Raw genomic sequence first — 14,363 nt, forward strand, 5'->3', positions numbered from 1 at the left:
GCTCCCGTTAACTCTGTACCACTCTGTGCTCTTTGGGTTTTAACTAGCCAAACAACATAAAGTCTAGGTAAATATATTCTCACTTAGTGCATAGGCCACAAGCCTTTTCCATTTCATAGGTAAAAATAACATAACACAATTCTTATCTCCTTCCCATCAATACAGTTCATGTGTAACTGACAATTTCTTGAAAATTAAAGAATACTTGAGCAACCATTTTTGCAAAGTGCTACATAGGAATAGTCTGTGGAAGGTGCTGCCTACTGTCAACTTCTCATGATTCCAGTGTTAGTGTTGTATAGTGTGTGGCCCCAGCTCTTAAGTAAAACCATCACTACATTTTAACAAAAGTATGGCAAAAGTTCGGCAAGGCTCAGTTGCAACACTGAACTGGAAAGGCTGCACTGTGAGTTCCAGAATGGCAGACAAAGAAATGCTATGGTTAACATCATATCCACACTGTTTACTGCTAGCTCAAACGATACAGGGGGCTGGTGATCTTCAGAATAAGCAGAAACAAATGCCTCGGGATCCCTAGTGAGACACAAACACCCTTGTAACATTAGTAAGACAGACATACCTGTACCTTATGTTTAGGATATTGCAGGTTATTGCCTAAGTTTCAAGGATATATGGAATATTTACCAAGACCTAAAGATTTTCCTGTGTGTTAATAGAAATGTGTGGAGTACATCCCCCAAACCACCACACAGTGTTAAGATTAGATTAAATTGTAGCTACAGAGAGAGGAGCAGGACTTCTGCACCTCAGTCTTCACCACAACATCTGACAAGCTCCCCTCTCCCTTTAAGATAGAAAAAGCAGTTTTAATTTAAACTACAATCTGTGGACCAGGTCTCAGCTTGGCTTTGCGATTCGCTATATGCCTGAGGGATAAATTATTTAGCATTAGCACATGGTATGTCATGTCTTGTTACTTAAGTGGACTATGGCTCCCATCCAGGCATCCCCTCGGGGCCCCCCGATTGGCTGCGGGTGATGTCATCTCCATTTGGTAATCCTTGGAAGCCCCAGGGACATCGCTGGCGGCTGCAGGTCTCCCAGCCCCTCCGCACTGGGCCCGGCTTGGCTCCCGCTTACAACTCCAAGGTTCACTGCAGGTACTGCCCCAATTAAGTGATTTGCAATAACGGTGCAGCGAGACAGAAGGTGCAGCAGATGAGCTGCAGCACTGTCACGTAGTATTTTGTTCCCGTAACTGAAAAGTTGTAATACATTTAGCAAGAGGGATACGGCAAAACAAGTTGCTGCTACAGACCCAAATTACATCAAGAATTTGAAGGGTTTGTTTAAACAAAATAAATACTATCAGGAAATTAATAATTTTGTTTTCAGTGTATTGTAGAATTTTTTATTTTTTTTATTATTATTATTTTTTTTAAACTGGTTTAGCACTGCAAGGCAAAGGAAATGACCCAAGAGGATGAATTCTGGAAAATGCTTCTTCTGAAAGTTTGGCAATGGAATAATTAATTAAAGTGCCCCCTAAGTGGCTATATTTTATTGTCAGTTAACACCCCCATTAAGTTAAAAGGGTTTTTTCCTTCAGAACCACCTTCAGGTTATTTGTCCACGGGGGAAATACTCATTATGCTATTCATTACTGCAAAGCTCCCAGCATAAAACCAAGGGTTACAGGGTTGTTATTGAATTTTGCAGCAAAGGCAGTGAAATACCAAAGATTGCAGAGTACAGTCATGCAGATGGTACTGATCCCTCAGTGATGAGGCACGAGATCTGCATCTGTTAGTTAAGGCTCAGCAGTGGTTCTGCTCGGCCTTGTGACACAAGTGACATGCTGCAAGAAATCCACGTGCTTTGTTACTGTTACTGTTTAAATGGACTGCATGATATCAAATTGTGTCTTCTGGTGAATAAGGATGAGAACTAACTGTGGTTTGTCTCTTCTGTTACTGGCTCTTCATTACTTGCAATAGTGTTTTCCATGAGAAGAAAGGACTCTGTGAAAGCTAAGTGGACTTGTAGCTGTGAAGTAGTAATTCTGTGACACAGAGGGAGAAGGGGAACTTTGCAAGGGGATTCCCACCAGAAGAAAGGCTGAACCGATGCAGAACAGAGCACTGTAAAATAAACAACTGTAGAGCAGGAAATGAGGAACTCTAATCAATACTGCAAGAAGGATTAGTTAGTCAAATGTGTGAGTTCAAAGCTGCAGCTTAAATCAGGCCCGCTAACTCCCTCTTCTTTTCCTGCATAAAATAAACTAGCTCTGGCTATAGGATTCAACAGCTGCTTGCAATTCCGATTGTAGGCATTCTGAAAGCTGGCACCTGCAGCCATCCCCAGCCTCAAAACTGCAGCGCCGAGTTAAGCACCCAGCTGCAGGGAAACACCTGGATTTGCTCTTACGTTCATTCCCCTCAAATGACCAGAGCTACTTTGGGTCTTAGCTAACTAATAATAGAGGACCAGGAGTAGCAGGAAGAGAGGAGCGTAACCTATCAGGCTAAGACGGAACAAAAAAGCGCTTTGGTTCACAAGTCCATCAAAACCCATCGTGTTAGCAGCAGCGTGTCGCCACGCCAGCTCAGCCCAACGTTTTACCTCAGCTCACAAGGCGCCAGATGGCACAGCAGGGCAAACGGGGACCAAACCCACCCGCTGCGCAGCGCCAGTGCCGCGCTCCAGAGCAGCGCGCTTCTGCTGCGGCGTGACAGATTTCAGTGCTGTATGTGGCTGCAGGAGCTGCTGAACTCCGTCAGGACAGCGGCGGATTTGTGAAACGATCACTGTTTGGGCTGTTTCTCGCCTTAGGGGAAGCACGCAAAGCTTTCGCAGCGCCCGCCACGCAGAGGGACGCCGCTGCCGCTCAGCTACGCCGAGGGACTTCGCGCCGCCCACAAGCAGCCGTTAATCACCAAAGGCTGCAGCTCGAGTCTCGCGATAATCTCGCCGATCGCGCGAAGCACGCGCCACAATCTCGCGGGAAGTTGGCGCGGGCCAGCGGCGCGGGGCCGAAGCGAGGCGGGCCGGGCCGTGAGGTACCGCAGCAAGATGCCGAGCGCCGCAGGTCGCGGCCAGGGCAAGGACCGCCGCCCGGACAACGAAGAGCAGCCGGCGGCCGACGTGGGTCTCCGTTGGGAGCGAAGGGGGGGAAGGGGCGAGCGCGGCATCGAGGTCCTCAGTCCGCTGAGAGTAAAGGGACCGAGCCCGAGCTGGCCGCGGGGCCAGGCGGCGTGCCGTGGGTGGGCGGGTCGGGCTCCGGCGAGGAGCCCGCTTGTTTGTCCTCCTCTCCCCCTCGCTAAGCGCTGTCGATCGGTGCTCGGCTGAAGTGCCTCGCCCCTTTCCCATCGCGCGGTGTGTCCCGAGCGCGCGGGCCTCCTGCGTGTCGCCGAGAAGCGTCGCAGGACCGCAGTGCCCGTGTGCCCCGTCAGCAGAGCGCTGAGCCGCAGCACGGCCCGGCTGCGTGCTCACAAGCAGGCCTCTGCTGTAGGGCCTCAATGGCTGCTGCTGGCGTGGCGGGAGGTTGAGCCTGAAGGTCTCGAATCAGCGCTGAAAAGCCGTGGGTTCCTATTTCTTCAAGAATAAAGATAATGGAAATCAGTTCGTTTCACTATAAAGTCAGTGTTGCTTTCTTTTGAAAGGCTGAATGTGTGTCAGTGACAAGGAATTCTCGTTATAGAAGGCTTCTGTAAAAAAAATTTGTATTTAGACTGCGGTTGAGCAGAAGTGAAATAGCCAGGAACCCCAGTGAAATCATTTAGAATGATGTTATGTGCATTTACTGGATAGAACAAAATAAATCAGTGGTTTGTTTTATGGAAACTATATGTGAAATTGAGATCTTTTTAATAGACCCCGCCCCAATGTCTTCCATAACAGATTTTGTTAATAGTCTGTCAAGCTTGCTTGTACTGTCATGGCAGTCTGCTGGTTTTCTTGGTGTGCCTGAATATTGGAAGGAGGTGCTCAGCAGTGGGTCTTCTTCCATGGTGCTTCATTACATTTTCAAGAGTAGGCTCTTCATACAGGCATTTGTACTAAGTTCTGTGTAGTGAATAGTGATCCTAAAGTGTGTTTCCTTTTGGAATTTTTCTTGGAGGGCACAATTCTTTCACTTATATCTTTGAGATTACATCGTCCCTGAAACACCACTTCTTAACTGAAATGTTTTAGCTATTTGTTTTATATTACCTCAGTTAAGTAATGATTTTGTTCATCCTTTTGTGTGTGCTTCTTTGATGTGTGTTTCTTACCTTTTCTTAGGATTATGCGAAAGAAAGATATGGAGTGTCATCAATGATACAATCCCAAGAGAAACCAGGTCAGTTTGGAAAAAAAGTATTTAAAGAAAAGGGTGGCAAAAAGGTTACCTATTGGATATGTTCACTACTTGTTTGAAAAATCATTTACCAGACTTTCTCATTCAGATCCTGCTGTCATTCTTTCCCTTTATTTGAATATGCTTGGCACTTGTGAGGTTGTATTTGGAGTGCTTTGTCCAGATTTGAGCTCCCCAGTGCAAGGAGGACACTGCCAGCGTGTCCTGCGGAGTGATGCCAGACTGATCAGGGACTGGAACACAGGATCTATGAGGGAGGTTGAAGAAACTGAGTTTGTTCATCCTGGAAAGGAGGCAGCTGAGGGATGGTGATCTTCTTACTATCTAAAGCTTCTTATCGGAAGAGTGTAGAGAAGGTAAAGCAAGACTGGAAATTGTGTGGCATTTGGACTGGAGGTCAAGAAGACTCAGGTTGGAACACAGAACACTGTGATAAGACAGAAGAAAAAGAATATCATGATAATGGTTGAATATCAGAGTAGGTATAGAGAGAGTAAGGACCATGTCCTACACAGCCTGTCAGTTTTTCTCTGATGCTGCAGGTTTGACTTTCTTGTACTAAATTATTGTGGGTTTTTTTTTTTTTAATGATACACCAAGTCCTGGAGATGTCAGGGTTGGTTGTTTGTTGCTTAGAATAAGTTCTGCTCTGGCTTGCTGCAATGGCTCATTCTGAGTAGATATATTAATATTTATGGGCTGTATTGTTATTCATACCACTGTGAATTCAGAGAATCTTCATTTCATACTGATACTAAATTAGGATTCAGAAAGACTTGTCAGCTAAAGAACAGTGTTCCAGGTCAACATCCCAAGAAACATTAATCTTCACATTATTCAGTTCATGAAACATGAATGAGAAAAGGTAACAGACTGCCTTCTGGTAACTCTTTCATAGCGGAATGTAAAAAAGAAACATCTTCTTTAACAAGGTAATTTTTTTTTTTCTCCTCTGAATGGTTGTTTTGGTTGACCTCTCAGAGAAATGCAGAGAATGTAGGGAAGAGAAGCCACAAAAGCGATCATAGGTTGAAAATGACTAAAGAGAAACATGTAATATTGTAGCAGAGCAAGAAAATCATTAGAGACTGCATTAACAGCCATTATTGAATAAAATATGTTAGTTGTCAAAGAAATGGAACTAAAGTTGAAATTCTGACAGTGTTAGCCAGTTTAATTGCTGGCTTCTGTCGTCTTCAGGTACTCGATTTCAACATGTTTAATTGCTAATAATGAGTTGTTCAGCCAGTTTGGCAAAGTGAAGAAATTCACTGGGGTCTGGAGTGCAGGAAGAAGCAGGAATACAGCTGAGTGTGGAAAGGTAACACTTCAGCCACAGCGCAAAAGGTGTGATGACAAGGAAGAGTTAACTTCTCAAAGTTAGCATCTTACCAGTTCAACTGCACTGCTGACTGCAAGCTGAAGTCCTGTTGGATCTCTTCACCCTGCACTCTTTTCCAATGGCATTTGGCTCACTACAGTTTCTGTGAGCTTTGTCCCAGGTGCCAGTTTCACACGCTGTGTCAGTAATTCTGCGTGAGCCCCAAGCTGGACAACTCACATGAAGAATCAAATTCCCCTTTCTTGGAGTAAGTCTTCCTTTGTCAACTGTGTCATGTTCAAAGGAGACATTCAAAAATACTCCACAGAAAAAAAATATTCAGAAAGCAAATGATAAAAGCTATGGGAAGTAATATGAAAAGGGCAGAGTGCTGCAATTAGGTTTGTTGTCCCCTCAATCCTCATTTTAATAAAACCATTCTCAGCCAATGCATGGACAAGATTGATTAGGCTTTCCATTGGGCATAAGATAAAAGCTGCATTCCATTTCTTTGGAACTGGTTACACTGAACGCCAAGTAAGGTAATGATAAAAAACAAAATGCCAGGAATACAAATCAGCCCAGTGCCTTCCTCAGGGTTGATGTTCTTAAAGATTCAGGAGCTCCTGGCAGGGAGAGTTCTCACCAAAGGACTCATGGGAGAGTGTACTCATCAGTCACTTTCTGTGATTGAGTTTATGAGTTTCTGAGTTTATTGTCATTTCACTGCACTCATGAGTTCTTGTTTCTCTCCAGGCAAAATAAAGCTTTTTTCAGTTACAGAGGTTTTGCATAGATGATCCACCCTGCACTGCTGATCTCACACACATCTGTGCCTTTGTTCTTGGCCCACTTCTGTCTTCTAATGCTGGCTGCTCCACCCATCTGGTGTTCTTACTTCTCATTACATCATGTTTTTACAGTCCTTCCTGCCTTCTTGAGGCTATAATTGCTAGTAAAACTCCCTTTGCTTTTCCCTTTTGTCCATTCAGTCCCATTGGTTTCATTTCTCCTCTTTCAAAGCTGCTTTTATCTTATTTTATATAGCCAATCTGCTGTTGGCTTTTAGGGTTCTTAATTAAACTTTTAGTTCTTTTATTCAAAATTACCCAATAACGTAATGATGCTGGACTGCAGAAATACTGATCATACCTTTCAAAATTCTGTGATGTAACTCAGATGAACTTAGAAAAAAGGCTGGTAAGGCAGGCAGAGAATGTATGTGTGTGTAAACGTACAGCCCATACAAGTTTGTGGATTTTTATTTTCCCATTAAAATGTTAGAGCTCTGAAAAAAATCTGTCAGTTAGGTGATAAACATGATTTAAAATGGCAGCAAAGGTGATATGGCATGAACATTGAATAGAGGCTGGACATGTTTGGTTTGATCTTTAATACCTGTGTTCCCATATCTTCATTTCAACTGAAGCACAGTTTTAAAATATTTTTACAGTATTTAATTATCTGTAAATGTTTATGTGGAAAGAAAGGGTGAGAAGACAGAAAATGTAAATATATCTTGGATTTGTGAAAGAACAAGTAGGCAGTATAATGAGGAGTATGGTGGGAGAACCTTAAAGGTGAGAACAGGAGGCTTCATTTTTATCAAGGAAAAGAAGAACAGAAACTGAAGGGAGTTTCCTGTGCAATGAGTTGTATGTGAGAGTATGGAGGGAAGGTAGAAGCTACAGTATGTTGGCTGGACAAGACAAAATGAGGTACAAACAATGATGTACACTAAAAAACGTAGACCTTACTACGATCCAGGAGCATCTTAGAAGTAAGAGGAAAGAAGAGATTTGGGACTGATAGGGTATTTTTTTTCTGTAGGGAAGTAAGGTGATGGAAAAGTTGCTTTGCCTGTTACTGAGGAAAAAAAATCATTTTGTTATGTCTCTTTTTGCATATTGTTTTGCTAGCCTTTTTATGAAAGGTGAAATTGTTTTCAATTTATATCATACAAAAATTTTGGAACGAAAATTGTCTTATTAGTCTTGATGACCAGTATGTATCCAAAAAATATTTAATATTTATAATGCAGATGGTTTCTGAAACACTTGGGAATAGCACCTCATTCTGTCTTTATGCTTCTGCCTGGAAAATGTTTCAAGTTTCTTGTAATGCAGTTTTAAGTTGACTGAGCTAATTTCAACTGTCTGCATATTTAACTCTTGGAAGGACTAAAACTGTATTGTCTTTAGCATGAGGTAAAAAGAAAAAAAAGCATTTAAACACCACTGCCCCCCTTGGTATTTGCAGAGTTCAGAATACTAGTCCTGTGCAGAATAATAGGATTGCAGGGCAAGCTGTGACTGGTATGCAGGGACAGAAGGAGGGAGTTCAGAACAGCAGATGGTAAGCTGGGGTAGGCAAACTTGGGAGAAGTTCAGTTGGGAAGAAGTGTCTTAGTAAATTTAGTGTTATTTAGCAACAATGGAGATGTCTGGGATGTAAGATAAACTGCTTGTGCTGTGTGTTTCTCTTGAAAAAGTTAAAAACATTGCTTATTGCACCGAGAAGTCTATGAGTTGTAAATGAAAAAGTGCAGCTAGAACTGTTGAGGTTCTACAGTGTGCTGTAAATATATTTGCTGATTTGTAGATACTACAACAAATACATTTTTTTAGTCTCAAACAGTGTTTTGGCCAAAATATAGGGAAATAGCCAATTAAATAAGTATGTTTCAAGGACTAATGGCATGTAGCCAGCGTGTTGTCAGTTCATACTGGTTGCGTATAATCTGTAAAGTCTTGATTTATTTACAAAATGAAATTTTCAGTGATTTTTTTTCCCCTTTATTATCCAAATTCTTCTTCCTACGCATGCACGCAATGTTCTTTCCATTTGGGAAGTGCACTAACTTGGGTTTTTTATTTATTTTAAATTAGAATTTTACAGTGATCTTCACCTCACTTACATGCATACAGAGAATAGTCTCCTCTGAGGCATTGCTTGGCTGCATTCAACATGCCAACTTTCACGTTGCATTGTGGAGCAAGGCAGAAATCCCTTAGCTAGCAGAATTCCAGACCTGTAAGACCAGCTAATGCAGTGCAGCACAGTGAAGCCCTATCAGTAGTGCAGTCGTGCTGGGTTTTACCACCCATGAACAATTATAAGTCTTGCTTTTGGTTTAGTGCTGTTTGACCTGCTGTGTAAGTTGAACAGTGTGAGCCAATTTAAAACTACTTGATCAAGTACAACTTGCTGAGAGAGGAGACAAAATCTCTGTTTTCAGAAAAAATTGTTATTATGCTGTAGATACACAAAATAATAATGTGAATTTAACATAAATTTTAATGGTGATAGAAGATGACTCTGGAACTTAAAGTGAAAAATATTTTCCTTAACCCCTCCCTCATGGTTTTGTAATGTTTTTTTTTTTTCTGTTATGCAGATCGTGTTTTAGTTCGAATAAAAGACCTGACAGAGGAGAAGGCTGATGAGGTGGTTTGGGTTCGTGGCAGAGTTCATACAAGCAGAGCTAAAGGTGAGAGGCTTCCAGGAATCGGGTGTGTATTTTCTCATTTTGGTAGTGTAACCTGAACATCTAATTAAGCTTCATGATATTTCAGTGAAATGAAGCAAAGCAATTACTATCTGCTAATTATATCTTGCATACAGGAAAACTTTGCCACGTGGTTACTCAGTGTTTGCTTCAACCAGTTATTTTCTCTGCTTTCCACCCACTTTTCCTAAACAGGGAAGAGGAAATATTGTTTTCAGCTGAATGGGAGATGGGATATTACTGTCCCACTGTAGCAGAAATGATTTTTTTTTTAATCACATTACAAAAGAGGATGTGGACAACTGTAGGTAACAGTAACTTAAAATGCATATATAGAATTTTTCTGCCTTGGATGTTAAAGTTGCAAGATAAGTGATTTTAAGCCTCAGTGAGGATAGAAAATTATAGTTACCAATTTTCAGACAGCCATATTTATTCTGGTGTGTACAAACAGTTTTGCTATATGTTTTCTAATCCGCATTAAAATTTCAGAATTTTTACTTTGTTGCCATTATCTGATTGTTTCAGCTTGGTCTTGTAATTAAGAACCATGATCTTTCTTAAGTAAGAGAAAGGGAGCATCCTCTTGTAGGTTCTAAATAGCATGAGCTGTCATATTTGGCTCTCTGACAGCCATGTTTCTTCACGGAATCAGGAGTTCCCTCTGGAGATCAGGTTGCCATATGCAAACTTAAACAGGCTTTGGCCTTTTCAGTTGATACGAGGCACTGACAACTGTTGTGCTGGCTTCAGTTACATTTGGCAGCTCAATAGGGGGATATAAATACTCTGTCTTCCCAAGAGTTGAAAGAAGAGAGCGTAAGAAAATTGTCATTACAGATGAAATGTAACAGTAGTCTTAGAACTGGAAATAATGTGAATTAGAGACACAGATAGCAGATTCATTTCTCTTTTTAAAACGTCATTTTCTTTTTAATTATACATATAGAGATAAATAAATTCCCTTAAATTACTGTCTGTACAGCTGTCAATTAAAATAAGGAGCTGTGTATAGATGTTTTAATTTGTATTATGATCTTTAAATTTAGAGAGACCTATGTGATTGCCTCAGTAGTTCTGCAGTGTGGTTTTACATGGAAGTGATTTGTTGCTGTGTACAGAGATGATACAAAGCCAAAAGCTGTGGAAGCCTTAGTCATTGCTTATATTCCACAGCTTGGAATTATTCAGACAGGAGACAAAAACTGATTTAAATGTTACTACTGCTACATAACTGAGCATTCTCGTGGCTTTTTCATTTGCTGTAGGATGAGAAGTTCAGACTATTGACAGAATGTAGTGTATTAGAGACAGATGTCTTTATGTAGACCTGCTGTCTACAAAAATGGAAGGTTCAGTGTTATTTATTCAGTTATTTATTATTTTCTCTACTTTATATGAGATGCCTTGCGTGATATTTGCCTTTACTTTAGTCGGATTAACATGCAGCATGACAACATTCAACTTTGAAAGAAGCTGTTCCTTTTCACCCTTCACTTTTGACCTCAGGATAGACTTACGGTTTTTTATGAAATAACGATGCCTGTTTTGAAAACTTTTAAAACAACCTGAAGAATAGAAGCAAAGGAATTGATTCTGAGTACCAAATGTTTTCAATTTATTGATTGTTCTTGTTCTTCCTTCTTGGTCTGATGAGACAGAACAATTCTGACATCCAGGGAATGCTGTTGGGGAATACTGTATGCTTGTTTACTTTGGTTTGGAGGGGAAGAATCTTAGAACAAAAGCAAATGTTTAAGCGTGAGACGTAATGTTAGCCTTTCCCACACACTGCGTGGCACTATTCCTACTGCTGTGGAGAGGAAAATCTTGCAGGAAACAGGAAAATCTAGCACAAAAATAGCTTTATTTTTTCTTAGAAGATTGATTTTTGACTTCTAAATAACCAGCGTATGCTTTATTTAACCCTGCCTGGTTCTAACCAATAAACAACAACAAAAAAGAATGTGAACAACTGTAGGAGCCAGCTGTCTCATATAGCAAGCCACTCATGAGGCCAGATGAAAGTTAACTGAAGGATGTGTAAAGAATGGGGTGTTGGAAATTTCAGTGAGTTGTACAAGAAATAAAGTGCTTGGGGCCCTGTTTTTTTTTATGGTAGTTGAAATGTTATTTCTGGCCTTATTTTAAAGCCAGCCTAAGCTACTGATCACGTTTATCGTTGAGTAGCAGTTGGGAAGTCAGTCTGCATTCTGCCAGGCAGCCGGCAGTTCTGTGATATGTCAGACCAGAGTATGGTTTTGTTTTATGGATGCAAAGCTTTTATAAAACAGTATGTTGAAAAGAAGACTGCCACAAAGCGCAGAAGGACTGCATTTTTTTCTTTGCTGGCAGATGTCTGTAACTAGCAACGTATTCCTTTTGTATGATAAACACTTCTTTTTTTTTTGCAGCTTATGCAAATTCCTTCCTGCATCCTTTTCTCTCAAGGTCTTGTGTCATTTGGTACTTCCAAGAAGGGAAATCTATTCCTGTTTGGATTTCTGTGAATACTTGATGGGATTCTGTGTGAAGTATTCTCTTATTTGTTGTTCTGTGACTAAAAGTTCTTAACTAAATGTCCTTTTGAAACTTTTCATCTTTTTAGACTGTCTCATATAGAAGACAGCATTGGTTTATGTTATAGAAGCCTTGAATAGGTTACTCTTGTTAACTATGAGCAATTACACAATAGTTGGTCTTAATGCTTTTCACTGAAATGCCCCATAAGGATTTTTAAACACGTAGAGATCCCCAAATCTTTTCTTTTTTTTTCTCTCACTCTGATGCTTTTCCAGATCAAGAGGCGGGGAAGAAAGGAAGCATGTAATGATGGACTAGATTTGGTTATGGCTCATCTTTTTGATGCCTTATCTTGCACATAATAGGCTCTTCTGAGAGAAGTTCTGTTCCCTCCCACAATTTTCACAACTGTGATATTATAATTATTTCCATCAGTGAGGTTTGTTTGATCACTTAACTTCTGTGTGATTAGAAATTATTCTACAAAACATCCTCTTTTCTCATAGAAATGACTACCATTACTCATGAGTCCTTCTGTGATGGAAATATTGATGAGATTTCTAGTGGTTGGGATTAAGTGCAATGGCCAGACTTGCTTCTGATTTGTATGATAGCAAGTTCCTTCGTTTATTTTACTAACTTCTCCACTAATATTTATTAATTGAGCTACATTATAGTAGTCTTCAGCTACGTATTTTTGTTTGAATGCCTAATATTGCACTTGGAATTTCTGACATGTTTGGTCAAATTCTTTATGTTGCAAGAAGAGAAAAGTACTAATGTTCAAGGAAATAACTTACAGATTTGTGCTTGGTATAGTAAGAAATAAAGAGATATTAAATGTGACATACATCTAGCCTACCCCAAACTTAGCATATTCTGTCCTCTGGAAAAGTTATGTATTTCATACATTAGTTTGTTGACTTTCTGTATAAATGTGAAGCATAGACATGCATAGCACTTAAAGGATCTGTTTAATTTCTGAAGCCTGTAGTTTTCTAATTTAAAGCTATGATTTAATGTTTGCCAGTAGGAAATATGTAAATTCATCTCACGTTAGCTTTGTTACTTACGTGTCGCAGGCTCTGGAATACGAAAGTGGTTGTAGTCTGTTTTCTAAAAATATGGTATTAGTTTCATTGCATTTCTGAAATCACAATTGTAGAACAAAGTAAGATATTTAGAGTAATTATGTTAATTTTTAATATTATCTATAACAGTTGTACGTGTTTGCTTTTATTTCTGACAGATTGTATGTCAAATGATCTGTGTTTATCCTTGGTACCGTTGATGTGCAACTATGTGTCAGGAATTGTTATCTACATGTTTACAAACAGCAATCGCAGTTGGTTTTTTTGTATCAGTGCTCACATTGGCTGCTGGTTGGTTGTAATGTTTTGTAACATTAAGTCAACAGTGAATGGGAAGTCGCTGTCTATGAGGGATGCTGGCTTCTTCCTGCTTGCACCATTTTAATGAAAATGTTATAACTTTATGAATCAGAAGTTTGCATTGAAATGGTATCGATGCGTTCTGTCTCATGCTGGTACGACAGTGACTATTTGTTCATCCTCTCTCTGAGGAAGAAGCGTTTAAAATGACCATATTTCCTTAGATGTGAGTTAAGCAATGAATGTGTATTAGAGTTGTGAGCAGAAATAGGAAGTAATTGTAACTGTCACTTAAACAGATTAGAAGGAGCTTTGTTGACTTGGAAATGCCAATTTTAAAAGTCAACAAAGTGCATTATATTCTCTGTAAATCACTATTAATTTCCATTAACTTCCTTTTCCCTAAGCTGTTCATGAATAAATTGCTCTTACAGAAATTTTTGCTTGGGTCTTTTAGATTCTTGTCATTTATCACATTCAGTACTCCTTTTGTTCCCCTTCATTCTGAATGTGCAGAGTATTATAGAACGACCATTGTTGGTACAGTCCCTGTGGTGCAAAATCAAGCCTATTTCTCTCAGCAGCTTTGTCAAATGAACTCTACAGTTTTAATTTTAGAAGTGCCAAAGTACATTTAACAAGAGGAGAAAAAACTTATTTGAAAACAGTCAAAACTCAACACAGTGAGCAGTGCAACAAGTTGAAGTATGATTTTCTTCCGACCGTTGAAGAACAATAGATATTCTAAAAGTTACAGATTCTAATTTCTGTCTAGGTATTACTTATCTTGGAAGACTTCTCATTTTTAGAAAATGTTTGTTCACAGGTTTCTAGGTGCACAGCAAACTTAGTAGTATTTATCCCAAGGTTTGGTGTGTGTGTGTGTACATGCAGAGCTGAGTGTAAGTATAGCTAGAGTGGGTGGGAAGAGAGAGAGAAACTCATTAAAAGCTCAGCTTAATTGCAGAATTACATTTTCTTCATTTATAAAGACCTCGAGTAACTTGTCCTTAATACACCTGTGTTGTTTTCTTTTGTATTCAGGGAAGCAGTGTTTCTTAGTCCTGCGTCAGCAGCAGTTTAATATCCAGGCTCTTGTGGCTGTGGGACAGCATGCAAGCAAGCAGATGGTAAAGTTTGCTGCCAAGTAAGTAAGCAATTATATCCTGTTGTCAGAGTAAACAATGGTGGGAACCAGGACTCCCAAGGGTTGGGACCATTTTCACACATTAACATCAATGCTTCGTTTGTTTTAAAATGTAGTTATTTAAATTGTCAGTTCACTATTGCATTGAA

General features: G+C 40.0%; 1 protein-coding gene and 1 long non-coding RNA gene across 3 annotated transcripts in view; one reads left to right on the forward strand and one right to left on the reverse strand.

The window, feature by feature from the left end:
• LOC125696555 (uncharacterized) overlaps window positions 1-2,887 on the reverse strand; it is a 135,415-nt gene extending 132,528 nt beyond the window's left edge. The window contains exon 1 of one of the 2 annotated variants that reach the window (XR_007378403.1): window positions 2,587-2,887. This is a non-coding gene — a long non-coding RNA (uncharacterized LOC125696555). The remainder of the gene's footprint in view (window positions 1-2,586) is intronic. The other variant, XR_007378402.1, reaches the window with a different exon arrangement.
• A 110-nt stretch (window positions 2,888-2,997) lies between these two features.
• The window catches only part of DARS1 (aspartyl-tRNA synthetase 1), a 36,065-nt gene continuing 24,699 nt past the window's right edge, over window positions 2,998-14,363 (forward strand). Inside the window, exons 1-4 of the mRNA XM_048952333.1 lie at window positions 2,998-3,108; window positions 4,249-4,306; window positions 9,043-9,135; window positions 14,112-14,214. Of these exons, the coding sequence (XP_048808290.1) occupies window positions 3,037-3,108; window positions 4,249-4,306; window positions 9,043-9,135; window positions 14,112-14,214 (326 nt within the window). The 5' untranslated portion in view covers window positions 2,998-3,036. The remainder of the gene's footprint in view (window positions 3,109-4,248; window positions 4,307-9,042; window positions 9,136-14,111; window positions 14,215-14,363) is intronic.

This window comes from Lagopus muta, chromosome 8 (genome assembly GCF_023343835.1).
Source record: "Lagopus muta isolate bLagMut1 chromosome 8, bLagMut1 primary, whole genome shotgun sequence".
Lineage (NCBI taxonomy): Eukaryota > Metazoa > Chordata > Aves > Galliformes > Phasianidae > Lagopus > Lagopus muta.